This window comes from Neovison vison, chromosome X (genome assembly GCF_020171115.1).
Source record: "Neovison vison isolate M4711 chromosome X, ASM_NN_V1, whole genome shotgun sequence".
NCBI classification, from domain to species: Eukaryota; Metazoa; Chordata; class Mammalia; order Carnivora; family Mustelidae; genus Neogale; species Neogale vison.
In genome coordinates this window covers 119910699-119938408 of record NC_058105.1, presented here as the reverse complement: position 1 = coordinate 119938408, position 27710 = coordinate 119910699, and the positions used below count along the sequence as shown (strand labels likewise).

At 45.9% G+C, this 27710-nt stretch overlaps 1 protein-coding gene across 3 annotated transcripts; it reads left to right on the top strand.

The window, feature by feature from the left end:
- The first annotated feature begins 62 nt into the window (after window positions 1-62).
- Window positions 63-27710, top strand: LOC122897103 (carbonic anhydrase 5B, mitochondrial-like). 3 transcript variants are annotated; one of them, XM_044235260.1, is made up of 7 exons: window positions 63-210; window positions 5732-5926; window positions 15491-15688; window positions 20637-20787; window positions 21661-21719; window positions 22713-22868; window positions 27316-27710. In XM_044235260.1, the coding sequence occupies exons 1-5, from the start codon at window positions 129-131 to the stop codon at window positions 21671-21673; spliced, it is 639 nt and encodes a 212-aa protein (XP_044091195.1). In that variant the 5' UTR covers window positions 63-128; the 3' UTR covers window positions 21674-21719; window positions 22713-22868; window positions 27316-27710. The 3 variants fall into 3 exon arrangements, with proteins under 3 accessions (XP_044091195.1, XP_044091194.1, XP_044091196.1); XM_044235259.1 differs by lacking the exon at window positions 27316-27710 and adding an exon at window positions 23010-23810; XM_044235261.1 differs by lacking the exon at window positions 27316-27710 and adding an exon at window positions 23010-23811 and having other exon boundaries at window positions 69-210; window positions 20637-20827.

The following is a 27710-nucleotide window of genomic DNA, read 5'->3' as shown; positions in this document are numbered from 1 at the left end:
GGCTCCGACGCTGTGAGCGAGCCCAAGGTGGGAGTTACCCTGCTTTGTCGGGGACTTGGGCGGGGGCCAAGGGGACGTGACGTGATTAAGCGAGATGACGTACCCGGCGTGAAAGGCGGCGAGACGTAATGGGACGTAACCAAAATGGCCGCGCGCATGAGTTTCTCCTCGGTACAGAGTGGAAGGGTCCGCGTTCAGGGAAACGTTCGGGTAAGGTCGGGCGGCGCCTGGAGCATGAAGAGTAGCGGGTGCGCGTAGCCCACGTGGAGCTGGGACACGCTGTCGGTTCCGCGAGACTGGCCGCCGTCCCTGCCGGGCTTTTCTGTAGAACGGAGAAAAGGAGGCAGGGAATCGCTTTTTCTCTTTTCTAACCCTGTGACTTCACTTTGAGGGTCATGAGACAGCTACATTTCTTTAGGGGTTTGCCCATGTAACGATAGAATAGCTGTCTCAGAGACTTTAGGAGGTGGGGAAATTGCAGTTCCAGAAACCGAGGCGTAGCAGGCTGAGACTCAGATCTGCATTGTTGCTCTTCCCCCTGCCGACCATGCCAAAAGCTATGGACAGATTCATAACCACCCCCAGAGAGCAGGGGCTCAGCAGCATAGCTCTGATACATGAGTAGCAAAACTCATGTATCTGAGTTTTCTCTACTAAGTTGTCTCCTTTTTCATTTGTGCTCTACCCCAGATCTGGAGGGGAAAAAACCCGCAAAACACGAGCGTTTTGGTGGCTCTGATTCTTTGTGGTGAGTTAAAAGCTACCGTTTGGAAGCTGCCAGAAGCTTGTTATTATCACTGCAGATCCTTCTCGTTTATTTTTGCTGAGAAGGCTTGAAAAATACCAAAGGATGACAAAGATGTGTACACCTAAATTTGGGTGGAATTAATTTTCTGTCAGTCCCTGAAAGTCACAGTACTTTCTGTTTTCCTTTCGTCCCTTACTGTGAATCTGGCCATCTCCTCTCTACTGAAAAGTCTTCTGGAATATGGAGGAGAGAAGTCTGGTATCTCTGGTAAGAGGAGCTGCCCGGACCCTACCCATAACCTGCCCCTGCACATCCCTGAGAACTGTCATTGTTCTTAGCTTGCTTTGGAGTTTAGAGTGAACCAGAGTTCACCACACCCACCCTCCCTTCTGGGTCTTGGTAAAGAGCTGCACTATTCTTGAATATTTTGGAAACAAAAATCTCTCTAGCCTCATGACCTTTGCTGAGCACCATAGTTACCCTGGAAACTCTCTGCTAGACTTTTTCTCTCACTCTCCCCTTGTACCTCAAATCCATAGGATTAGCAGGAAGACTCTGTCTTCCTTTCCTGCCTGTTCCTTTTGCCAGCTTGTTTCTCTCTTCAGGCATTCATCCTCATTCTATCACCAGCATCATCCAGCCATAAAATCACGGGATCTTCTTCAACAACTACTTCCCTTCTCCCTCCTCCAGTTGAGTGCCAAATCCTATGTTTTTTTACCAAAATGGCAATCTCTTGAATACGAAGAACATTGGTGCATCACTACTGTCACCCTTTGGTTCAGAGCTTCATATCGTCTCACTTGGGTTACGGGAATTTCATTTCAGACTCTCGTGCCCAAATCTGACCCAGAACCTGGCTGCACAGTGCGGTCCTCATCTCAGTTCACAGCAGCTCCATCCTTCAGTTGACTAGGCCAAGAATCTTCTAGCCATCCTTTACTTCTTTCTTTCACGTCTTACAGGCATTCTCCAAGATAGAGCCAATGCCAAACCACTTCTTACCACTTCTGCCATGACGTGTTTTGTTCCAAGCCCCTGGATTATCCTGAGGGAGCTCCCTGCTGCTTTCTTGCTTCCTTTCCCAGTTGATTTCCAGTAGGGCAGCCTGAGGGATCTTTCAAAAATATAAATCAGATGGTGTCCCTCCTGTGCTGCCAAAACTCCATTGTGTCCTGATTTCGCTTAGAGCAGTGGTTTTCAATCAGAGGTGATTCCCCTTTCCCAGGGACATCTGTGGCATCTGGAGACATTTTTGGTTGTCCCAGTTGGAGGAGGGTGCCATTGGCATCTAATGGGTAGAGACCAGGGATGCTGCTAAACATCCTACAACGTATAGACAGCCCCAAACAGTTACCTGGTCGAATGGTAGTATGTCATGGTTGAGAAACCCTGAGTTGGAGAAAAAAACCTTTACAGTGGCCTATGGCCTAGAAATCTACATGATCTGGCATCCATGACCTCTCCACCTTCTCTCCTAATACCCTCCTCCTAGTGCACTCTATTCCTACCATCCTGCCTCCTTACTTTCCCCTCGTGTGTGCCAGACACGCTCCCACCTCAGGGTCTTTGCACAGGCAATTCCCTCTTCCTAGAGTACCCTTCCTCCTGACAGCCCTATTTCTAATTCGTTCATTTCCTTCAGTCTTTTGCTCAAATCTCACCTTCTCCGTAAGGCCTCCTTTGAGCAACTGATTTGCAACTGATTTTAAACGCAACGCCTCTTTCCTGGTAGCACTCCAAATTTACCTTATTCTGCTCTATTTTTCACTGAGTATATTATAATGTGATTGTCAGTACAACTGACTTACATATTACACTGCTGTTTATTGTTTGTTTTCCCCAGTAGAATGTAAGTTCCACGAGGGTAGGGACTTGGTTTTATCCTCCCCAATGATCCTAGAACAATGTCTGGCATTTAATAGATGTTTGATTGCTGTCCTGATGAAGGAAAGGATAAAAGAATGATGGACTGAATGAAGGATGGTTGAAGGAACGTCCTTGTCACTGACCTTCCTAGCTCCACTCTGCGCACTCCGTTCCCTCCTGTGCTGTGCTCATGGGGTCATCAGAAACCGTCCTGTGTTTATGGAATAATACCTGAGGGTCTTCCAGTCTCTTGGAAATCGGTATTCTTCAAATCAATCTCAAATCCCCACCTGGCTCCATGCTTCAGATGTGTCACATGGATCTGTTGGGGAGATTGACATAAAATTAACCATCCCAGGTAGAGAGGCCTGGCACACATTCTCCCTCAACAGCCCTCACAAGGAACCAACCATACTGGCACCTTGATCTCGGACTTCCAGCCTCTGGGACTATGAGACAATAAATTGCTGTTGTTTAAGCCATGCAGGTTGTGGTTCTTTATTACAAACTGATACACTGGCCCTAAGACCTCACGTAGGGATTTAGGCCTGGAGGCCAGGCACTTCCCACTGGTCCCCTTGTATTGTGGACTGAATGTTTCTGCTCTCCCTACCCCCACCCATATGTTGAAGTCCTAACATCCAGTGGGATGGTATTAAGAGATGGAGCCTTTGTGAAGTAATTAGGGTTTGATTAAGTCATGAGGTTGCCACTCCAGGATAGGATTAGTGTCCTTATAAGAAAAGGGAGAGTCCAGAGCTTGCTGTCTGTCCATCCTGTGAAGGCTTAGTGAGAAGATAGCTGTATACGAGCTACGAAGTGGCTTCTCACCAGGAACCAACTAGCCGGAATGTTGGTTTTCGGCTTCCAACCCCTAAAACAGTGGAAAATAAGTCTATTGTTGAAGCCACTCGGTTTGTGGTATTTTGGTCCAGCAGTCCAAGCTTGTTAACACACCGTGCATTTTCACTCCCTGCCTTGAGTGTGTTCACCGGCAAAGTGATGCATACAACAGAGTGCCTGGCACCGGGCTGAGAGGCCAGTTCTTGCCACAGGGAACTCTTGCCACAGTTCACTTTGCAGTGCTTGTCCTGACACGTGGGGTGTTGCTGGTTATAAAGAGTTCCTCCTGGAGCCCTCATTTGTTCCTTCCAGGGCAGTAATGGGAAGTAGCTGCTTCCTGCTTTCAGTGGACACAGCTCAGGGGTGGTTTTTTTTTCCTCTACTTTCCGTTGGGTGTGGCATTCTTTCTTCTTCCTCAGAGTTGGCATGTATGAGGTAGCAATACGGTGGGGAAGATCTATTTTACAGTCAGGTAGTAGTGAGGTAAGTGAAGAGGAGAGGGTAAAGTGAACATTTCCCTTTTTGTTTTTAAGATTTTATTTATTTGACAGAGATCACAAGTAGGCAGAGGCAGGCAGAGAGAGGTCGGTGGGGGGAGCAGTTTCCCCACTGACCAGAGAGCCTGATGGCAGGGCTCGATCCCAGGACCCTGGGATCATGACCTGAGCCAAAGACAGAGGCTTAAAACCCCTTGAGCCACCCAGATGCCCCGAACATTTGCCTTCTTGCTCAGCATTGCTGGGGATCATAATGTGCTTTTTTTGTATCTTATGCTCTTCTCAGAAAGATGGTATACAGGAACAAAGTTCCAGGGGTGCCTGGGTAGCTCAGTCATTAAGTGTCTGCCTTTGGCTTGGGTCATGGTCCCAGGATTCTGGTATCAAGCCCTGTATCAGGCTCCCTGCTCAGTGGGAAGCCTGCTTCTCCCTCTCCCACATCCCCTGCTTATGTTCCCTGTCTTGCTGTGGATCTGTCAAATGAGCAAAGTCTTTAAAAAAAATTAAATTAAATTGGAAATTGGAAATAAAGTTCCAGTACGTAAGTGACATGTGTCTTCAGTGCCCCTCAGTTTCTCTTTTGTGACTTTGGGCCCCTTTCCTTCCCCGGCCACCACTGCCAGACAGTTGAATGGCCTCTGATAGGCCAAAGGCAGACTCTGAGGAGTCCTGGATGATTTCCCTTGCCATATGATGTGCATTTCCAGAGGCTTCAAAAGGGAGAAACTAATGGCCTGCCTGCAAGTTAGAGTTCGTGCCTTGTTCTTCTTTGCATGGCAGCACCCAACATCATTCCCAGAACAAAGGAAATGACAATGAACGTTGAAATGCAAACATTTACTGGCAGAATTCCCATCCCTGTGACACTAGCTTAGATTTGTCTTTGGGTTTGGTCCTCTTTCAGATCTGGCAATGCTTTAGGGGCCTCCAGATCTTACAGGGAGGGGTATGAGGCCCTCGTCTGCAATGGCAAGCACTGAAAAGTGTTTCGAAGTGTGAAGGATCCCACAACTGGGTGGGGGAGGCATCTAGGAAGAGCCTTTCATATGGAGCAGGAACGGGCTGGAAGTTAGAGTTCTGGAAGACTCGCTTCCCAGTCTGGAGTTCTGGAAATCGGGATCCTCATCTCCGTCACCAGGGAAGTGTGCCCAGGTCACCGAGCCGCCGTCACGGGCCAGGCAGCATGTCCCTGAGAGATGCAGCTGTGACAGAGACAGACAGGGTCCAAGCGCCGCGGGGCTGGGTGGCTGGGGAGGGGGCGTCATCAAGTACCTTCTGGATCAGGTGTGGGGCTGCAGGAGGCGCCCTGAGCGGGGTGAAGAGGGCGCTGGGCTCTCCCAGTTAGTGGTGAGCGCAGGGGCAGGGGAGGCTTCTAGGAAGGGATGCTGGAGAGGAAGACCCAAGGGGAGGGGAGGCATTCACCAGGCACAGGGGGAGGAGGAGGAGGGGTCCAGGGAAGGAGGAGCATCTGCACAAGCCCTGAGACCAGGGGGCGCTTGGGGAGTGGGAAGAACCAAAGGCTGTGGGGCTGGTGTGCAGGCAGGAGTGGGAACTGGACATCACAGCAGAAGAGTCTGTCCTGGAGTGACCAGTGAATTTGAGGAAGAGGAGTGGATCAAGTATTGAGTCATTCCCCCTCCGCCCCCCCCAGCCCCAGCCCCAGCCCTGCCCTGTGGACGCATCGTCTGCGTGCGGTTGTCCCGCTTGGAGCTTTCCACCCGACGGTCAGTCTCCGTGGCTCACAGCTTCGCCTCCTCTGTCCTCCTGCTTCTAGGTTATCCGGTTCCTGCAAGTCATCCGGGGCCCGGTCCGGATTCCAGGCTAAACATGGTGGTGATGAGTAGCCTGAGGGTCGTTCTTCAAGCCTCTCCATGCAAGTCACTGTGGAGAAGATTCCAGACCCCCAGGTTCGTGCCAGCGAGGCCCTGCAGCCTCTACACCTGCACATACAAAAGCCGGAACCGAGCCCGTGAGTACACTGCCGCCTTATGGAGAGCAAGAGGTGGGGGCATCTGGGGGGGCGCAGTCGCTGAAGTGGCCGACTCTTGGTGTCGGCTCAGGTCGTGGTCTCGGGGTCGTGAGATCGAGCCCCGCGTCAGCTCCACACTCAGCTTGGAGTCTGCTTGAGAGTCTCTCTCCCTCTGCCCTTCCTCCCTCCCCGCCTCTGCCGGCCCTGCTGGCCCGTGGTCTCTCTCTCAGATAAATACGTGTTTAAAAATAGTGTGCGCGAGAGACTTGGTGCGATATGACAGTCACGTGTGTCCTGTGTTTACCTGTGTGGTGCCAGTGGCATTGCAGAGTGGGACTGTGTGCCTTCAGAACCGTGAGAATAACTACCGGTTTCTGTTTCTCTTCTAAAATAAACGTGGAAAATTCTTTTTTCCCCGGGTTTGTTGACATAGACTTGCCACCTGACGTCATGTAGGTCGAAGGTGTGCAATGAGCTGATTTGGTATGCATATATGTTGTGAAATGATTTCCATAATAAGGTTTGGAAAGACCTTTTCTTGACTAATTTTAACATTAAAATTAAATTAAAAAATTAAAGTGGTGTTATACATAAATAAGTTAAGAGCAGTGTCCCAGTTTCAAATACTCTGGAACCAATTCTGAATCGTTTTTGTTATCGATGGTCTTCTTACTTACCGACGTTGATCCACAGACGGCCAGTTATTTCTATGAATCTTAACGTTCTGGAAGTTGCATGTTAATGTTTGTAAGCAGGTCAGTAGCTTCACACTCTGGAATGTTCTCTCTCAAGTCACAAATTGTAGGGTTCATTCTCTTCGACCAGCTTAGCAGTATGGGCGCTGCTGTAGACGCAGCATATGGAACGAGGCAGCCAGTGGTCTTTCCTGAACGCTTTTGCATCTCGTTCCCCTCCTGAAGTACCAGTTCCCTGCCCCGTCCCTACAGTGCAGCAATTGTCCAGCGAGGCACTGCTGCCATGGGGGGGGGGGTCATTCTATGTTGTTGTGGGTAGAGTGCGCACTGTAGGTGTTGAATGACATTCTGAATATCCCTGAGGAACAAAATAATCCTAGTAAAGAACCAACAAAATGATAGGAGGAGAATAATGTATGTGTTAGTGGAAAGAGGAGTTTAAAGTTCAGTGAAATGGCTAGGAATAATTTATATATTTCCCACTTTTCTCCACGAAGTAACGCAGAGTTTTAAATGTTGGCTTCCTTCAAAATTCCGGTTTCTTAACTTTTCCTCCTTTGGTTTCCTCTCTTTGACCCTGTAAGAAAGGAATTGGTTAGTAATGCTAATCGAGCTAAATTCATTGTCCTAAGACTGCTTCGTAAATATATTTTCATTTTAAGTTTATTTTCCTTCTTCCGACATTGTGTTCTCAGAGTAAACTGGCTGGAGTCCTGAGTTTCTAGTTGCTGGATGTGGCTGCCTACCAGCAGATCCACGTCCTACTCTGGTGGCTTATTCTCAATATTTGCATTTTGGGGTCTGAAGCTTAAATTGGGAAAAAAAAAATAGTCATACTTGCCTAGTTACTGAAATTGTGTGTGAGTGTGGTAGTTTTCCTTGATTTTTTTTTGGTTCGTTTTTACTTAAAAATGACATGTAAAGGTATAAAATTCAATAAGCTAATGTCTTCAAGATAGTTTGCTTCTTTCAGTATTGACAAATCCAGAGAGTCATAGCTTGGGGATGTGGGGGCTTCCCTTGATTCACTTCCCACATCAGACAAAATGTTCCTAAGTTACTAAGGAAAAGAGGTAACAGCGGTGATTTGATCTGGCTTTTGGCATGTTTTTTTCGCTGGGGAGAATTTATGGTCTCTGCTGTCCTGAGCTACTGAGCATTTCCTGTTGCTAAATCCCAGACCTCCTGCTGATCGGTTGTCAAGACAGTACACAGTAAAGACAGTACGCATCGCATGGCGTCTGGCAACTTACTACCCCAGCAGAAGGCCCATTGTGTAGTCGTGACCCAGAACAACCCAGGACCTTTGAGGGTTAGAAAAGATAACCTAGAAAGTCCTTCGCTCGTGCCTGCCACTCGGCGAGGACGGTGCTGGCAGGTCCTTCTGGCGCTAGGCTTATCGCCGTCACGGTCTTTATCATCGTCACAGGCTCAGTGCCTCCCTCAGATGCTTGGACATTGTTCAGATGGGGTTAAGGAGGATGGGGAGTAGAGGAAGTGGGAAGATATGGCCGATTCCGAAAGCGGCATCTCCCTAGAGCCTGTCTGTGCTCTGTGCCTCCCCTCAGTCTCCGCTCCCCGCCTCCCGGGGAAGCATTGTCTGTCCGCTCAGGTGGCTGTTTGCTGTTATCTGCGTAGCAGACGGTAAATGTTGACAGTCGTGCGTCTGTTACCCAAGGCGCAAATGAAATCAGTTTCGCTTAGTGTATCGTCTAGTGAAATTTAGCTTAATCGTCACATGAAAAAAATATATATTAGGCAGAGATTTTAGGGCAGAAGAAAATAAACTTAATCATGTTAATTTTTAATTTAATAAAATCAAGTAGTACAGATTTGTTGTTATTCCAATGATAATCCTAACAATCTCCCTAGTTTTTAAAGGAAAAGAAACATTTTTCTTTTAGGACAGCATGGAATAGAGTGGCATTGTATAAAATCTAGCCACTGGACCCATGTGGGTATTTTCACATAAATGTCAGTTTATTATAATTTTATGGGCACATGTTGCTAGTGCTTACCATATTGAAAATCTCCATCATCTGAGAAAATTCGATTTGACAGGACTGGTCTGTATTATAACTGAAATGTGTTAGAAAGTTGTTCTGTTATTTCTCCAATTAATTTTGAAGGACGAAAATCCTCAAGAACATTAGTATTAAAAAGTTTATTTTGCAGTGTCTTCCCAAGAATTCTGGTAATCCCAAAGTAATATAGATTCAGGATGGGTCAGACCGAGTCATTAACATTCAAATAACCTTGAGAAACTGTAGGCTGATAGAGAGCCCCTAGAATTGTATGAATAGCTTCGGAGGTGTCAGCAGCAACAAGGAGCTAACAAAAAACCCGGGAACTGTGGCCTCTAGTCTCCTGGGGCTAATAACTCCGTGTGTGTGTGTGTGTGTGTGTGTGTGTGTCTGTGTCTGTGTCTTACAGCCCTCGTGCTCTGCATTTGGTCATTCTGTGATCATCCTTAACAGTTCATATGGGGGGGGGGCTGTCCTGTGTATCCTTTCACTGTGCTCAGCTCTAGGCCTACTAAGATGCTCTTCAGTTCGATGAGGAAATCGCATATCGAGAGAAAGGACAGGAAGAGGGCAAGGCACGGGAGAAAAAGCCAATGAGGATGTAGAAGAATAATGTCCAGTGGATAAATAACGTGAGCCACCAATAAGAGCCATATAGGCAAGTCTGTGTTTTCCAACAACCACGTTAAAAAAGAACAAATAGGGGGTGCCTGGGTGGCTCAGTGGGTCAAAGCCTCTGCCTTCAGCTCAGGTCATGATCCCAGGGTCCTGGGATGGAGCCCCCGCATTGGACTCTGCTCAGCAGGGAGCCTGCTTCCTCCTCTCTCCCTACTTGTGATCTCTATCTGTCAAATAAATAAAATTAATTTTAAAAAAAAGAACAAATAGTATGTCAGTTATATCTCCATAAAACTGAAGGAAAAATAAATTTGTTCGTTTATGAAATTCTGTACAGGGAATATATATTTTACCTGTGAGGAGTATTGAGGTAGTTGACATTCTTTATTTGGTATTAAGTTTTCAAAGCCCCGTGGGTGTTATAGATATTCGTGGCATATCTCTCTTGGAATGACCAAGGGGAATAGCGTGGTAAGACCAGAGTTTGGGAAGATTGAAGAAAAAGGAAATTTAGGTAGCTGAGGTGGGTTCCTAATAGGAAAGCCTTGGTATTAGACCCAGATTAAGCCAATGGCATACAGACTTTTAACACAGGAACAGCGTGATGAGTGGTGATTTAGGAGAACTGGTGAATGGCAAAACATAGTAAAGGGTATTGAGATCAAGACGCGTGGTATGAAGTCCAGGGTGTAGGGGCCTGAACTGGGCTGCTGGTCACGGGCAAGGTGAGAAAGAGAGAAGCCTGAAAGATCCTTACAGAAAATATAACATGATCCATAAGGTAAGAGGAATAAAAATGGAAGACTGGAACCTTCCAGTCTCTCTATCTTATATGTCCAGTAAACAGGCATTGATTAAGAGCCCCAGATCATCTTGGGGTTTGTACAACACTGGGAGAGGCAGATCATTAAGCACACATGCAAATGATGATTACACCTGTGTAATAAATGTTTTGAAGAAGAAAGATCAGAATGTTAGGATTTTTTAAAAAAGAGGGTTCGTCATATAATAAGAGGGTACTCAGAAAGGTGAGGAGGTGACACTCTTGCTGAAGAGGTGACAAGCCATGTAGGAGCCAGCCCTGAGCGGAGTGAGGGGAAATTGAGTTTGGAGGAGGAGCAGGAAGCGAGGGGCTAAGGTTGGAAGGTGCTTTCTATGATTCAAGGGTTGAAAGAGGGACCCCCTGAGGCTGGAGACATAGGGTGGTACAAACACGAAATAAGTCAACACCAGGTCTAGTCCTGTAAATAGGAACCAGAACCGAGCACGTTGTCGCTGTGGAATCTACAGGGATTTTGTTGCGAGTGCGCAGCGTAGAAGTGACCCCTTCCTAACGGCAGTGTGGCTCTGCTCGCCGCAACGGTGTTGGGTAAAAATCCCTCTTTCTGTTCATTTCACTTTCCCCCTATGAGAAGAACCTGAGAATGAAAGCACTATATTAATCAGAACACTTAATCCCCTTCCTATTTTGAGGAAAAGTGGGAGCAAAGTTCCAGAACATTTCAATCTGTGTTTTGTTAACGTGGAGGGGGAAGGTGAGAGTGTTGGAGAGAAAAATTTTTCTTTCACTCTTCGAAGTTCTAACTGGTCTAAGAATTAAACTGACATGAGACAGAGCGACAAGAGTAAAGAAAAACTCCAAAAGTTTAATTACATGCATGTGGAGGCCCAATAATAAAACTGTCATCCAAAGAAATGACCAAAGCAGGCAGGCAGCATTTTTACTGTTTAGACGAAGAAACAAGCACTCCGTGGGGAATTGGCAGGACAAAGAAAACGTATTATTCAGGATCTTCAGTTAGTAAGGAATTCTCAACAGAGTTTGGGCTGGAGTAGCAAATTAGTAAAAGGAACAAGGGTTACCTATGCAAGCTTCTTGGCTCTGAATTTCCTATCTCTGGTGATACGGTTGTCTCGGTACCTCCTGGTGCGGGAAGGGGACCTTTCACGTGGGAGATTTATTTCCGGCTTTCTGGATGCAAAGGGGATTCCAAATGTTCTTATACTGGCTATTTCTTAAGTAATTTTAATGCGAAATAATAACCCGAAGTGGCGCATTTTGGGGTGACCTGCCCTTGGTACCCACAGAAGGAAAGAGCAAAAATGTGACTCTTGACTCACAACGTTTATCTTGCAGAACAAACCGTTGGAGAAAGCTGGCTTCACTTGTGTGGTCACCTTAAAAGACAGGTTCTGTGCGTTTATGAGGTCTATCTAGATCGCTATTGTGTATCTTTTTTCTTTCTTTTTCTTTTTCTTTTTTTTTTTTTTTTTTTTGAATGGGGAGAAGGGTTGGGCTGGATAAAAATGCTAAATAAGCAGATTGCTTTTATGGTCTGTGCAGGATCCTCTCTCTTGCTTTGAGAGCACAGCTGCTCTGCAGTGGAAAACAAGTGAACTTGGCATGCACATAGCTTCTTACCTTCTTTTTTTCCATAAAGAAGAAAAATCTTTTCTTTGTCAGCATGGAAACAAACTAGTGTTTATGTCTTAAAATAACTTGGTGGGGGCCTGATCTGGGTTCCCAGAGGAGCAAGTGGTGGGGGAAAGGAAACCTAGCAGCTGAAGTTGTGAACCAAAGGGCATACATTGATAGGAGCGTTAAGGTCACAAAAGAGCAAGGAGGGAATAGGTCCGGTTTTCTTGGACTAGTGTTGGCATGGGTGAGGGTACATTCTGGGCATTTCCTGAATGGAGTGTGGGGGACGAGTCAGTCAAGGTGAAAAGAGGGATCGTCTTGGGGATCTGCTTGTTAGTTTCCTTCTTGCCTAGTCTTTACGGGAGACGTCCTTGAGTTGGTTTTGAAGGATGTGAATCCTCAAACCCTCAGCCACAGTCTGAGTATCTGAGACGGGAAGGTGTTGCAAGGTGTCCTTGTGCCAGGCATCCTTACAACCGAATCAGGACTGTTGACTTGTATTAGAAGGTGGGAAGAGAATAGTAAAGCTTCCCCCAAACTGGAAGGCACTTCAAGACTAGAAACCAGAACAGGGCACTCCGTACAGTTTATATACCCAGTTTTATTCAGAGTTAACTTACTGCAAGGTATCAGGCAGGTGACTGATGATCCAGAAGGGGCACAGCTGCTATTTGCAAATTCTGAACCTAGGTCCGCAGATTTTATAGAGTGAGGGGACTCTTGTGGGGCACGCTTGTGAGTTCTGAGTGTTCACGTGCATTTCAAAGGGTTTGCACGCACCTCATGGGCAGCTAACATTTACCAGACGTTGTGGCACCAGCTGTGTGTCAGGAGAGGAGAGAGACTGTGTGTTATCTCTAATGGATTCATGGGAAGCCAAAGCAAACCTCAAACATCCTGGCCTTGGCTGGCATTTCTGAGGTATGGATATTAATCTCTAAGGGGCCCGTAACATATAACCCCAAGACAGGTCAGCAAACAAGGTGGAGGACCCAAGATGGAAGTCAGTATTGTCAGCACCCCTACAAGATGCTTTCTGATTTGCATTCTAATTAGATTATTATATTAAAATATTGTGCCAGGCAAATGCATTTCTCTTTTAGGTTTCTGAAACAAAATTTTGTTCTCAAAGGCATAAGTTATTTTATACTAAGAAAATCAAGAAAAACACTGGGTTTGGATCTCTCCAGAGAGAAGATGGTACTGTTTTATAATAAGAAAAAAAAGAGAAAGAGACAGAGGGAGGTGGGGAGAATACCTTGAGTTTGCAGAGACCATGGTTTCTCAAGTTCATTTGCATTTGGGGGTGTCGTCATAGTTCTGTGCATTAAAATGTTTAGCTGCATGTCTGGCCTCTATCCACTAGATGTCAGTAGCATTCTTTTCCAGTTGTGAAAACCAAAAAATGCCTCTAGACATTGCCAAATGTCTTCTAGGGGCCGCATCTGTCCTTTCGTTGAGAACCAGTGGTCTACTCACAGGAGAGCCCTCTATCTCATTTTTATCCCACCCCAGCCCCCCAAAAAACAACCACCACTACCAAAACAAACCCATAAGGCTCGGATTTTTGATTTACAGATTTTAGCAGCTACACAAGCAAAACAAATGTCTCCTTTGTAAAGGTCATCCAGAGGCAAGTTTCTGGTTTGTTTGTTTGTTTGTTTGTTTGTTTATTAATGAAAAAAGGTGCCTTGGAGCACCTGGGTAGCTCAGTTGTTAAGCGACTGCCTTTGTTTCCATCCTGGGGTCCTGGGATTGAGTCCCCTTCCTGCTTCCTGCTTATTAGCAGGAAGCCTCCGATCCCTCTCCCACTTCCCTGCTCTTTCACTTTTTCTCTCTGTCAAATGAATAAATAAAATCTTTAAAAAAGAAAAAAGGTGTCTCTGTGAACCTGCTCTACAGAGTGGGTTGACTGAATAGGAGCTGCCTTATCATTTTCTCAGATCCTTACTCTCACTCTTCATGGTGGGGTGAGGCTCAGAGGATCATTGGTAATGATCCATTTCAATAAATGTTTCTTCTGTCCCAGTTGCTCTGGTTCTACCCATCTGGGGTGCTTCTAAGGGGCAGAGGACTGGAGCACCCCGAGTCACGCATGCCGTTCCGTCCATCTTGCGTGATGTCTCAGCAGCTGTCAGTGTTACAGGAAGTCCACCGCGATTTCTCAGAGACTTACCAGAACACCCGGTGCTTGATTCTTCGTGGGAAATCCGTGTCGGTGGTGGGCGGCGTCTGTGTGGGGCAGGTTGTGCACGCACACCTAATTCTGGAATGGAGTGGGAGCGCTCCTCGTCAGTTGCAAACTCAACAGGAAGAAATGGATTTTGCACGTGGATACTCCTTCCGCTGCACCTTTACTATTTCAGCACGAGGAGGGAGCACTTCCCTTCTGCCCCAGCCAGAGCCACAACCTGGGCAGTGAGAAGCCACTATAGTTCCAGCTCCCAGGTTACTCTGTGGACTTTGTGTTTCTAAAAGCCTTCTGGGCTTCCTCCTTTCCTCTGTAAAAGAGCATTCCTCTCCTTCGTTCTCTGCACTTGTCTATGGTTTTGCTATAGCTTGCTTGTCCCAGATTCTAATTCTCTGCTTTTCCCCTTCCCCGCCAAAGCCCCATTTTTTGTTACTGGTGAAATGACTGGGAGTGTTATTCGTAAGGTTAGCCTATCTCCAACTAAGAAATAGTGACTCCTTTTCCTCCCCAAATTCATCGGTACCTTCCTTCATTTTTCCAAAACCCTAGAGTGTTCCCCTCACCTCAGTTGGAAGCCTGTAATGTTGCATTGTATAAATAATCCAGAAATCTTCAAAACTATGAGCTAAATAATTGACTCATGCCACACACACCTTTATTTCTACTAGACAAGCAATTAAGAACTTAGGTTTCTATTTAAAAAAAAAAAAAAAACTTCTATGAAGTATGTTTTGATGTGGTTTTGGAATATAGGTGAGGTTGGTGGGGTTAGGTCCGGAGCTGACAACCAAGAAAGAGTTCTTGAACGTCTTTGGTGCAGAAGGGTGGTTTTATTAAAAGTACTGAGACAGGACCCGTGGACAGGAGGAGCTGCTGCCCCAGGGTTGTGAGGGGTGGTTGGTTATATACTTGGGAGTTGAGGGAGGTAAGGGAAAGGGAGGTTTTCCAAAGAACTTTCATATGCTAAAGGCTCACAGGATGCTGGAGGCCTTGCCATTGTCAAGTTCAGGTTGTTTTTCCCTGTAGCAAGGCATTAACATCAAGACAGTTGGGAGCTTCCTGGAAGAATGGCCCACGTGTCCCACGGGGGGTGGGGGGGTGTTGCAGGGTGTCCCCTGTGCTTTGTCCTTAGCTGGCCTTCTGTTCCCTCATCACTCTGGTGAACATTTGCTTTCCAAAACTTCTCCCTCCTCTCTCCCTCTGGCCTTTGTTGGAAAGAAAGTTTCATTAATTTGTATTTGTATGTGAACCTGGTCGGTGGTTGGGGCTCAGAAAATGATCAATAAGGAAAAGAAACGCATTGGAGAACAGCCTCCTTCCGCATGGTGCTGGTCTGCCCGCGTCTTCCTGTCCTCAGGAGCCCGGGCAGCGCTTGGTTCAGGTGAGAGCAGAGGGAGGACTGAGCGCTCCTGGCTGCCAGAGCAGCAGGCTGGCGGCTCCCGCGCCAGGCGCTCTCTGAGCGGCCTCTGTCCCCTGCTTCCGTGTGGCCCCTGAGCCCTGAGTGCCTCCTCCCTGAGACGGATTGCGTCCCCTCGCACATCGCAGCCCTGAACTAGCCCGGTGTGTGATCCCAGAGAGCGCACGTCCTCACGATGGCCCCGCTGTGCTTTCTCCTAGTGCACCCGCTGTGGGAGACCGTGGACCTGGTCCCGGGGGGCGAGCGCCAGTCGCCCATCAACATCCGCTGGAGGGACAGCGTCTATGATCCTGGCTTAAAACCGCTCACCATCTCTTACGACCCGACCACCTGCCTCCACGTCTGGAATAACGGGTACTCTTTCCTGGTGGAATTTGAAGATTCTACAGATAAGTCAGGTGAGAGCCCGACCTGGGGTCTTGTCCGGCATTAAAGGGACAGCCTGGTGTAGCACAGGCCACAGCACGCTGCCTCCTCTTTGAGCAGTGGCGTGGGACTCACTGCACTGAGCTTTTCTTTTTTTAATGTGGTAATGTACATGTTACACGAAATTTGTCATCTTAACCATCTGTAAGTATACAGTTCGGTAATCGGTCCAGTCACCCTACTGTGCGACCCACGCTCCCATTCGATCCATTACTCTCCCTTTGCAAAACTGAAACTGTGCCACTTAAACAGTAAATGCCCATTTTCCCTTTCTCTCAGCTCCTGGCTATGACCATTTTACCTTCTGTCTGTGAACTGGCCTACTGGGTACTTCATATAAGTGGAATTACACAGTATTTGTCTTTTTATGACTGGCTGATTTCACTGAGCATAATGTCAGCAGGACTCAGCCATACTGTAGCAGATGGCCAAATTTCCTTCTTTGTGAGACGGAATGATACTCCCTTATATGGACAGACCATATTTTGTTTATCCGTTCACCTGTCTGTGGGCACTGGTTGCAGCCACCTTTTGGCTGTTGTGAATAATGCGGCTGTGAACATTGTCCATATATCTGCCGTGGTGTTTCCCGTTGGTACATAACCCCCGTGGAATTGCTGCATCATCATTAGAGGTTTTTGAGTATATGAACCATGTCCCTTTCATTTTCGTGTATGTTTCCTTCTGGTATACGTGGTATTTCCTATTAATAGATATGTATCGGGACACCTGGGTGGTTCAGGTGTCTGCCTTCAGCTCAGGTCATGATCCCAAGGTCCTGGGATGGAGTCCCACATCGGCTCCTTGCTCAGCGGGGAGCCTGCTTCTCCCTCTGCCTGCATCTCTCCCTGCTTGTGCTCTTTTTCTCACTGACAAATAAATAATAATAAAATCTTTTAAAAAATCGATATGTATCTATGTATAGATTCTGTATTTGAAATTTTATTTAAAGTTACGTATTTGAATTTACTTTTGTTTGAAACTGTATATGTATTGATTGTTCATTTGAATTACTTTTATTTGAAATTTGTTCTCCATGTGTTGAATGAGTGCTAACCTTCCTCTGCTTGTTGACATTACAAAGAGCTTCTGTATTAAATAGTAATACAGTTTATCCAGATTTTATATGATAAGATTGCAGTGCAGAGCAAAGGATAGTCAGGCAAGAAAAAGACATTTTTATTGTTTTTAGTCACCGAGTAACGTGTATGTATTTTGTCAACCAGTGACTGATTTATTCATTCTGTATTTACCGAGTGCCCGCCATGTGCCAGGCCTTGCACTAAGTGCCAGGAATACTAACTAGATTCTTGACCTCCCAGCATTCAAAGTCTAGTGCGAGATGCATGCATGAAATTAGAAGTATAAAGCAAGTGTAATTTGAGAAGGGGTTTCTGAAAGTGCTGTGGGACCACAGAGGAGGGGATGATGTAGACTGCTCAGAGAAGTCTGATGATTTCAGCAAGGAGGGGTATCAATTCAAAATGAACAGACCTTTTAGAATTTCTTTTGGGGGGGGGGGAAGGAAGAGAGTTTTATTCAAGCCCAAGTGAGGACAGCTGCCCAAGGTACACAGTCTCCAGAGTACTTCCAGTAAAGGATCATTTGAGGTAGGGTTAGATACATTTTATATACATGTAAATATATATGGTTGCAACATTTTTAAAAAGTTACAAATTATTAGACAAAGAACTTTTCAGGAATTTGCAGCCCTTATCTTAGGTTTCCAGTATATGCAGAGCTATATGATTTTAACCTCTTGAGAACCAAGGAAGTTTCTTACTTTCTGTTATCTTTTGTGTTCAGAATGTACCTTTTTGGTTATTTTCTTGAACAAAGCACATATAGCACATGCTGTGAGGTATTGGCTGAGTCATTTTGACCTTGGTAAATGCTAAAGCAGAGCTTCCCTGAGAGCCCAGGAGCAGGACCCACAAATATTTAAAGTTGAAAATTCCTTTATCAGGGGACATTTATCTTGGCTATTGAAGGATGAGTCGGAGTTTTCCAAGAGGATTAGAAGGGCATTGGAGATGGACGGAAAATCATGTGCAAAAGCAGATGTTCAGAAAATGGCCAAAAACAAAGTGGCCAGAATGCAGATTGCATTTTGGGGAGAGACAGGAAGAATGATGATCACTGATGCTTCGGAGGGGAGATGGAAGGCAGGTTCATCAGTACCCGTTAGTTTTACATGACACCGTGACACAGCAGGATTTCATTTAGTTCAGTTGCTTTATTTTTTGAGATTAACCCAGTCAGTAGTGTAGGTCCATAAGGTCATATTAATCCAAGTGTGAGATGGTGGGAGCTCACATGAAGGCTGTAAGAATTGAAGTAGGGAGAAAGCACATTTTTCAAAAGCATTTCTAAAATAAAAGTGTCGTGAACACACTGTGAAGGCACACACACGAATTGTGTCCACAGTGTCAGCCCTGTCCAGTCCTAAGCAAGGTTAACATAATTACAAAGCAGGTTCAGGATTCCAAACTCAGTGACATTTCCCCACATGGTGAACTTGGCTTCTCACCTTTCACACAGAGCAGGACAGAAGATGAGCCACACAACAAAGAAGATAACCCAGGGGGGCAGGAAGTGAGGGAACCAAACTCGGAGTTAGGCTGTGGAGGGAGGTGAGAGAAGGCAGCAATGGGCTGTCCAGCCCGAGTCAGTGCTCGGCACTCACCGCTTCTCTTCAAGCCCCCAGAGGATCTCTGTTCTGTTCGGAGATCCATCGGGCACCGTGTGCGGCAACAGGGGCCTTTTGTAAGTGGTCAGACAGCCACAGGTCTTGTCTGAGGCATCTGACTGTTGGCTGCAAAAGTCTTTTCTTTCTGAAGGGATCAAACCAGTCCTAGGCCTCTGCAGATTTCTGTGCCTCTGCTTGTTAGGAGGTCTGGGGTATCATCAGTTGGTGCTGGTCTCGGTGACCTCTGGTGGTTGCAGTATGCTTAACTGCCTGTTTCACTGCTTGACACGGGCCCCTGCTTGACGTGAGTGACTCCATCTTGCTATGTACAAAAGCAATAGGACTTGGAGATGGGACTCATCAAGTGAGGAGAAAGCAACGTTAACCACATCCTTGGGTCCTCTCACTTGGGAGGCTGGGGGGATGGTGATGCCAGAAAGGTCATGAATGATGGATGAGGAATACTTTTGGGGAAATACAGAAAGCACATAAGGAAATAAATAAATAAATATTTATAACTTTTCCCCTATTTGATTTTAAATGTTACATTAAAAATAGAAACATGTGTTGAGTGGTTATCCATCAAAGAAGAATTGTGTCAGTTCCTGTTTAATTTCCATAAGGAGAATCTGCTTCTCTCAAGATAAGCATCTTTGCTACTTTTGATGCCAGTGGATTCGGATTTTAGTATTTCCTGCAAATCAAGATGGGAGTGAGCAAATATTGATCCCTCACTGAAATATTATCCACTTTCCTAATAAAAACTTCTTCTCATCAAATTTTTTATTTCAAACTAATATTAATTGTTGCTTCTGCATTAAACCTTCCTCTTTGTTTCTGTCTCATTTTGCATCAGCTCATCATATGCTTTTCCCACTGGCTTTATTTTACGTGAAGAAACATGTTTAAATACTGTAGGTTGAATAAGGCAAGAGATTTTTTTTGGAGCAATCCTATAGGGTCGGGCATTAATCCTTTTTATAGTGTTTCGGCTGCACTTAGTGCATCATAATGCAATCAAGTTTCAAAGCTTTGAGGATACAGCAGCTGGAGGAAGATAGTTTAGCTATGATAGCAATTTTTTTTAAGATTTTATTTATTTGAGAGAGAGAGCACAAGCAGGGGTAGGAACAGAGGGAGAGGAACAAGCAGGTTACACACTGAGCGCGGAGCCCAGCACAGGGCTCGGTGTCAGAACCCTGAGATCATGACCTGAGCCAAAATCAAGAGTTGGAACACTTAACCAACTGAGCCACCCAGGCGCCCCTATGATAAGAATATCTTATAAAGGTTTTTAAAAAAAAAAAAAAAAACTTACCAACTTTAAATGTATTCTAGAATGGAAAGATCGAACATTATGATACTGTTATTTAAGAATATTGGGATCAGGGCTCCTGGGTGGCTCAGTGGGTTAAAGCCTCTGTCTTCTGCTCAGGTCATGATCCCAGGGTCATGGGATCGAGCCCCACATCGGGCTCTCTGCTCAGCAGGGAGTCTGCTTTCTCCTCTCTCTCTCTAGGTCATCTCTGTCTGTCAGATAAATAAAATCTTTTTAAAAAAAAAAAGAATATTGGGATCAATACACTGGTAAGATAAGCCATGCTTATAAGACAAGATTGTTACAACTATATTTCAAATGGTATAAAATGGTGTTGTCCAATATAGTATATATAAGGCTGGTGTGACTTTTAAGCACTTGAAATGTGGCTAATACAATTGAAGAAATGGATTTTTAAGACTTTTAAGGGCGCCTGGGTGGCTCAGTGGGTTAAGCCGCTGCCTTCGGCTCAGGTCATGATCTCAGGGTCCTGGGATCGAGTCCGGGATCGAGTCCCGCATCGGGCTCTCTGCTCAGCAGGGAGCCTGCTTCCCTTCCTCTCTCTCTGCCTGCCTCTCTGCCTACTTGTGATCTCTCTCTGTCAAATAAATAAAATCTTTAAAAAAAAAAAAAAGACTTTTAAGTGTGGCTCCTACAGACTTGAAAATTACCATTGTGATTTGCATTACATTTCTGTTTGTTGGCACTGTTATAAAAGGATAAAGGCAAATAATGGTTAAAAGGTGAGATCAGTGAATACATTCAGAATGGCATAAAAAGATAAAGCAAACAGCTATGGGAAGTGATCCGGAAAGGAAGCAATATTTATGAGTGCTCTGTGACTATTTGCTAAGTGCTTCGTTTATCTTCCCCAGAGGTCTTTGATGACGATACTGTCATCTCTATTTTCCAGAGGAAGTGAAGCTCCCTGAAGTTCACTGCTTTTGCCAGGTCACACAGCTGACTGCTGGAGAACTGATGGAAAATCAGCAGACCACACTCTGTGCAAGGCCTCTGAGCTCCTGGAGACTTCAGCAGGTGCCGGCCTCCTGCAAGGGCTGGAGGTAGAGTGTTTCCTGGGCGCCCCAGATTTGTTTTCATCAGGTACAGTAAGACGGACAGACATGGGAATGAGTGTCATGCAAGAATTGTATCCTACCGTCCCTAAAGCTGAAAGGCAGGGCCACATGGGGAAGCGCCAGGGAAGGCCAGGAGGCAGAGGGAAGAGGGGGAATGGTGGCTGAGAGCCAGTTGTGGTCCTGGGGGAAGGAGTACACAAGGCAGCATAGAGAGGCTGTCCCCTGGTTGTCTGCCCCCTGGTCCTGGGGCGGGTGGGGCACGGGTCCGTGATCGGGCACATCAGTGCTGATGAAGTTGCTGCTCGGGCTCTGAATTGGTTGGTTTCCCTACGAGGACGCTCTCCCAGTTGTTTGTTCTCTCTTGGAATTACCTCGCCCTGGGAGGGGCAGCCCCCCCAGTGCCAGGAAGCCTCAGATGTCAAAGCATCAAACACGAATTGGAACGGGTGGTTATTACACTGAGGCTCCGGGAATGAGCCCTTGAGGACGCGGGCGTGCTCTGAGAGCTGGGCCTAGCATGCCCTGACTGGCTGGGAGAGCTTCAGCCGCCAGCGGCCCTGGAAGCCGAGCAGCAGGGAGGGTAGGGGGCCGTGGGGGAGGGCGAGGCTGACGGAGCAGGGGCACCTTTCCCTGCACGCTGTGGGCTTGAGCTTGTCCACAAACCACCTGCCTGTTTGTTTTGTATGTGTTTTCATTCAGTGATGTTTATAATCTATAACATCCTAAGTTGTCCGTTTAAGTGCAGTGTCAGTACCGTAGATTGTTTTTAGGTCATCACCAATTGTCTGATACACATTCTATAACAATAGTAGAGTAACATCTCATTTTTAAAATATGTTCTCATTTATTGTTTGTTAGCTGCACACCATGAAGAGCTGCAGAAATTCGTGGATACTGTGCCGTCAGTTAAGCATAAGGTAATTTTTTTCCCCAAGTCACTTGAAATGCCTGTTCCGTGTAATCTCGAGTGGAGACACTCACAGGGCACTTTGCGACTTGCCCCGGAAGAGCACTCGCCCCTTAACACGCGTGTGTTGAGAACGCGCCCGGCCCTGGGGCACCTTGCAGGGGCCGGAAGGGATTCTGGGGGTGCCTGCTCACCGCTTTGGTTTTGCTGCCCTGCCCTAGCCCTCAGGGAGTCGGGAACCCAGTGCTGTCCCCTCCTGTGCTCCTTCTGAGTCCCCGTGGACACAGCCAGAGCAGTCCTGCTGATTCAACCTCCCGTCCCGCAGGCGGGGAGCAGAGAGAAGAGTTGGACAGAAACGTGGCGTGGCCGGCTGTACAGAACAATTAGCCACATCCTTCAGAATGGACACCTTTGTCCAGGCCCCAGACTAACTGGCCGTTCCTCCAGGCCGTTCCCTGGAGGTCCACTTCTCTCTCTCTCTCTCTCTCTCTCTCTCTCTCCCCCCCCGCCCCTCCCCACCGCTCATCCCCACCTCAGTCTCTCTCTCCACTGCCTCCTTCCCTCTCCCTCCCTGTCCATCTCCCTCTTCCTTCCCTCTCTCTGTCTCCCCTTTTAGTCCAGGAACTTGACTCCCCCAAATTTGCATTGCGTTTTAGAAAGGAGAATTCTGTCGGGTTCTCTTGAAAAGGGGAAGTCTCCTTGTTCATGCACCCGCCACTCACTGCCCGATGCCTCCCAAAGAGTTGAGAGACAGCACTGCAGTCAAGTCACCAGAACGGAGGGAGGCAGTGCGCCGCGCCCGGTCCTGTTCCCGGGGAGGAGGAGCAGAACTACCTAGTTAATGACTGGAACAAGGCAGGGGCGTGATTCTGTCCTAAAGTGCCCAGAATTCCTCCAGACCGCTGCTGGTCCCTAGACTCCCCTAGACTCATCACCCCGTCCTCTGATTCCTGAGTGATTTTCACCATGAAATGATGACTTGGTGACCTCTTCTCTTGGCCAGGACACCCTTGTGGAATTTGGGTCATTTGATCCTTCCTGCCTGATGCCTGCCTGCCCAGATTACTGGACCTACTCGGGGTCCCTGACTACCCCCCCACTCTCCGAGTCCGTCACCTGGATCATTAAGAAGCAGCCCGTAGAGGTTGATCACGATCAGGTATATTCTTTCCACATTTCTTTCTGAGGACACGCTAGCTTGCCCCTTTAAAGCAAGGCTGGGCTCCAACTTTGGCATCAGTTGTTAAGATCTCGTAATGCTAATACATGTTTATTGAGATGTGCTAACATCTTTTCTCAGTTTGGACATCAATTTGGAGATACTTCAAATTAACCAGAGACAGGCGTTAAGACCTAGAAGAACATAAGCTTTTTGCTTTCATTTTTGACAGTAATGTGTATTTTGCTATATATGCATGGTATAGAATTGCTATAAAAATTAAGATCTTTAAATGGAAAAAAAGAAGGCTGGAAATGGATGTGTTCGAACCAGTTTGATATTTATTTATTATTGAAGTACTGTTGATACGTAGTGTTACATTAGTTGCATGTGTACAACATGGCGATTTGACAACCCGGTATGTTATGCTGTGCTTACAAGCGTAGTTCCCATCTGTCACTGGACCATACAAGTCTGGTACAAACCCACTGACAGTTTTCCCTGTGCTTTTTACCTTTCATCCCCATGACTTACTAATTTCAGTACTGGAAGCCTTGTACCTCCTACTCCCCTTCACCCATTTTCTCCTTCTAATCCACCCCCTCCGCAATATTCCCCTTTCCTCTGCCAACTGTCATACAGAGTTTGTTCTCTGTATTTGTGTAAAAAGCCTTAATTTTCTTAAGAGATACTTATGTGGAATTTCAAGGTAAGGACAGAGCCCAACAATGTCTACACAGAAATTTTATTCTAAGTCAGAAGTTTTGACTTTGAAGTTTCGGTATTTGCTTTGCATTTAGAAATGAAAGGTTAAGTGGTGGTTACTATGTCAACACACAGAACGTTTAATTCATAAATGAACTAAACTGTAATAATAATTGCTTTCACTTGTTTGCTTTGAAATTTTATTGATTAAAAATTTTTTCCAAAGACAAAAGCTTCTAAGTTCTTTTTTATGAAACCAAGATAACAGTGAAACCAAAACCCACCAAAGATTGGACACCCACCCCCAAATAAACACTAAGCCCCAAAAGTAGTATCTCTCAAGAATATTTAGAAATAAGGAAAGCTAAATAAAATACCTGAATCTACCAGTACATCACATAGGATTTTTTCTAATAATGTAGGGATCATTCAGTATTAGGAATGACACAGTTATGATTAGTCTGCAGCCATACCACCCTGAACGCGCCCAATCTCATCTAATCTCCGAAGCTAAGCAGGGTCGGGCCTGGTTAGTACTTGGATGGGAGGAATGATGTAGTTCTGATTAATAGACTTCAGCCCATTAGCAAAGATAAAGGAAAAGCTCGTGTTTTCATTTTCATGCATTCCTAAAATGTATTGACAAAATTCATAATGTATTTTTTTGTAAAATTTTTTTTAAAATATTTTATTTATTTGACATACAGCATCACCAGGGGGAGCAGCAGGAGAGGAGAGGGAGAAGCAGGCTCCCCACCAAGCAGAGAGCCTGATGTGGGGCTCCATCCCAGGACCCTGAGATTATGACCTGAGCCAAAGGCAGATGCTTAACTGACTAAGCCACCCATTCACCCCGTTTTTGTAGAATTTTTTAATAAAGCAAATGAAATGAGAATTATCTAAATTGGTAAAGTAGACTGACCAATCATGGTTCAGAAATAACGAGTATGACTAGTATGGAAAGGATAGCTACTAATTAATTAGCATATTAAATACTAAATTGGCTAACTTCTGGTAGTAGTCAGTAGACAAAAGAAGATAAATAAGAGAAATATTGGGGTGCCTGGGTGGCTCAGTTGATTAAGCACCTGCCTTTGGCTCAGGTCATGATCCTGGAGTCCCGGGATCGTGTTCCGCATTACTCGGCAGGGAGTCTGCATCTCCCTCTGACCCTCCCCCTTCTCATTCTCTCCCTCTCTCTCTCTTAAATACATAAAATCTTTAAAAAAAAAGAAAGAATCTTGTTAGGTTGTTTAAAAAAATGAGAGAAACATTAGTGGAGTACCATACTAATTTCTAGATATCAATTCCTTTGGCATATTTAAATCACAAGATAGAATGGAAGAAAGAACCCTACTTATAATGGAAACTAATAAACTAAAATACCTTGGAATGAACGTAAAATGTTAGAAAACTGTCAGATATTCCTAAGGGACACAAAACACTATTTGAAATAAAATTCATACCATGGTATTAAATAGAAAGATAAAGACACCTTCAATGTAAATTCTTAAATTGTAATTTTCCACGAATTGTTTATTCCCCATAAATTTTATGTGTCTCAAAAAATATGTCACTTGTTACATTGTGGGGGGCCTGTTCGTGTATCGTAGGATGTTTAGCAATGTCCTTGGCCTCAACACACTGGATGCCAGAAGACCCCCAACAAGTTAACAACCAGAACTGTCTCCATACAGTCTCTGATGTCTGGTGCAAGCTCACCTCTGCTTGAGCACTAACTAATATGTGCTGATCTCTAACACCAACTAATACATGAAGTCCTTTACCACCTAGTATGTGAAAAGAAACATCTTCAATGTGAAAACAGCTTTGAATAAATCAACACATTGGTTTACCAGTAAAAGCGTAGGGGTGATGCATTTATTACTGCCTATAGCTCACCAGCAGAAGATTTATTGGAGGATTCTTTACCTACAAAGCAGAATGACATCCACTTGGTTATGCTGAGGATAAGATGTAGGAAATTCCGTAGACATTCGAAAGAAAAATACGTTATAAGAAATCCATACACAGTGGCATTAGGCTGTCCAGTTTCAAGCTGTGACCACCTGAAGAGATACGTTAGGTATATAGGAAGAGTTATTTTCTACCATGAAAAATCTCTTACGAAGAAATTTCTATCTTAGGAATTTCTCTTTTAAAAATCATCTACCCAGGGGCGCCTGGGTGGCTCAGTGGGTTAAAGCCTCTGGCTTCAGCTCAAGTCACGATCCCGGGGTTCTGGGATCAAGCTCCACATCAGGCTCTCTGCTCAGCAGGGAGCCTGCTCCCTCCTCTCTCTCTGCCTGCCTCTCTGCTTACTCGTGATCTCTGTGAAATAACTAAATAAAATCTTTATTTAAAAAATAAAAATAAATAAAAAATATCATCTACCTGGAGATCATTCCATAATGAATTTGCCAAAAAATTTAATGTCAGCTCATTGCCCTGCACCCGCCAGTTAACCACACCCCTGCTTCCTGAAACATTTGGTATCTTTTTTTTTTTAAGATTTTATTTATTTATTTGACATAGAGATCACAAGTAGGCAGAGAGGCAGGCAGAGAGAGAGGGTAAAGAAGCCCCTCCCTGCTGAGCAGAGAGCCCAATGCAGGGCTCGACCCCAGGACCCTGAGATGATAGTCTGAGCCGAAGTCACTGACTTCAGAAAATATTGGGTGCTTATAGTGATCTGAAGGGACGCCTGAACCCCAATGCTTATAGCAGCAATGTCCACAACAGCCAAAATATAGAAGGAAGACGGGTGTCCACCAGATGAATGGATAAGGAAGATGTGTGTGTGTATACAAACACACGCATGCATCATGGAATATTACTCGGCCATCAAAAAGAATGATACCACTTGCAAGGACGTGGATGGAACTAGAGGGCATTATGCTAAGAAAAATAAGTCAATCAGAGAAAGACAGTTATCATATGATTTCACAAATGTGGAACTTAAAGAACAATACAGGAACGTAAAGGAAAGGAGGGAAAAATAAAGTAAAATGAAATCAGAGAGGAAGACAAACCATAAGAGACTTTTATTTTTTTTTTCAAAGATTTTATTTATTTATTTGACTGAGAGAGATCACAAGTAGGCAGAGAGGCAGGGAGAGAGAAAGGAGGAAGCAGGCTCCCCGCTGAGCAGAGAGCCCGATGTGGGACTCGATCCCAGGACCCCGAGATCATGACCTGAGCCGAAGGCAGCGCCTTAACCCACTGAGCCACCCAGGCGCCCCATAAGAGACTTTTAAATTGGAGGAAACAAACACAGTTCCTGGAGGGGAGGTTGCGGGGGGAGGGCGCTAACTGGGGGATGGGCATGAAGTAGGTCAATTGATGTAATGAGCACTGGGTGTTATGTGCACCTGATCAATCACTGAACTCTACCTCTGAAACTAATAAGAAAAAAAGGGGAAAAAACTTCCGGTGCTTCTTCATTAAATTATATTGAGTATATATCCTCACCACTGAGCCATGCACCTCTCAGATCTGTTGCCTGTTCATCACTAGCTTCTACTTTCTATCTCATATCGCACCATGGGGAACAACCCAGTAGGTGCATTTTTGCATGGACGTTGCAGGGAAGTTTTCACAAACAGACGATTCACACCAACTTCAACAGACCTTAAACCTAAGTACTACAATCACTACATCACAATTCCTCTTCCTTTAAAAGAACATTCAAGTGCATTTTTACAATAACAAAGGAGAGTGCCATTCTGCCGGTTTTCTGTAGTTTTCAGGACCCGATAGAAAGGACTACATTTTCTCCCGCTAAGTGTCCGGTACAAACGCCAAAGCAGCCCTCGCGGCCCCTGTGCCTAGAGCCACGCGCCAGGGACATGCAGTGTGATCTGGAGGGTCCCCGGTCCTCAGCAGCAGGCGTGCCCGGGGCATCTTCCCCGTCCGCGGGGCCCGGGCCTGGCTCGTGCAGGGCCCCTGTCCAGAAGGTTCTCCGCGTGACACCCCGCGTGCCGCCCGTGCGTCGCGATTTCAACGGTCGCCCCAGCCCGGCGTGTTCCGCGTCCGCAGACACCCGGAGCCCTTGCGGAAGCCGTATTTCGCCCTCCGAGGCCCCGACGCCGCCGCACCGCCAACATGGGAGGCTACCTGAGCAGACACCTGGGCCGA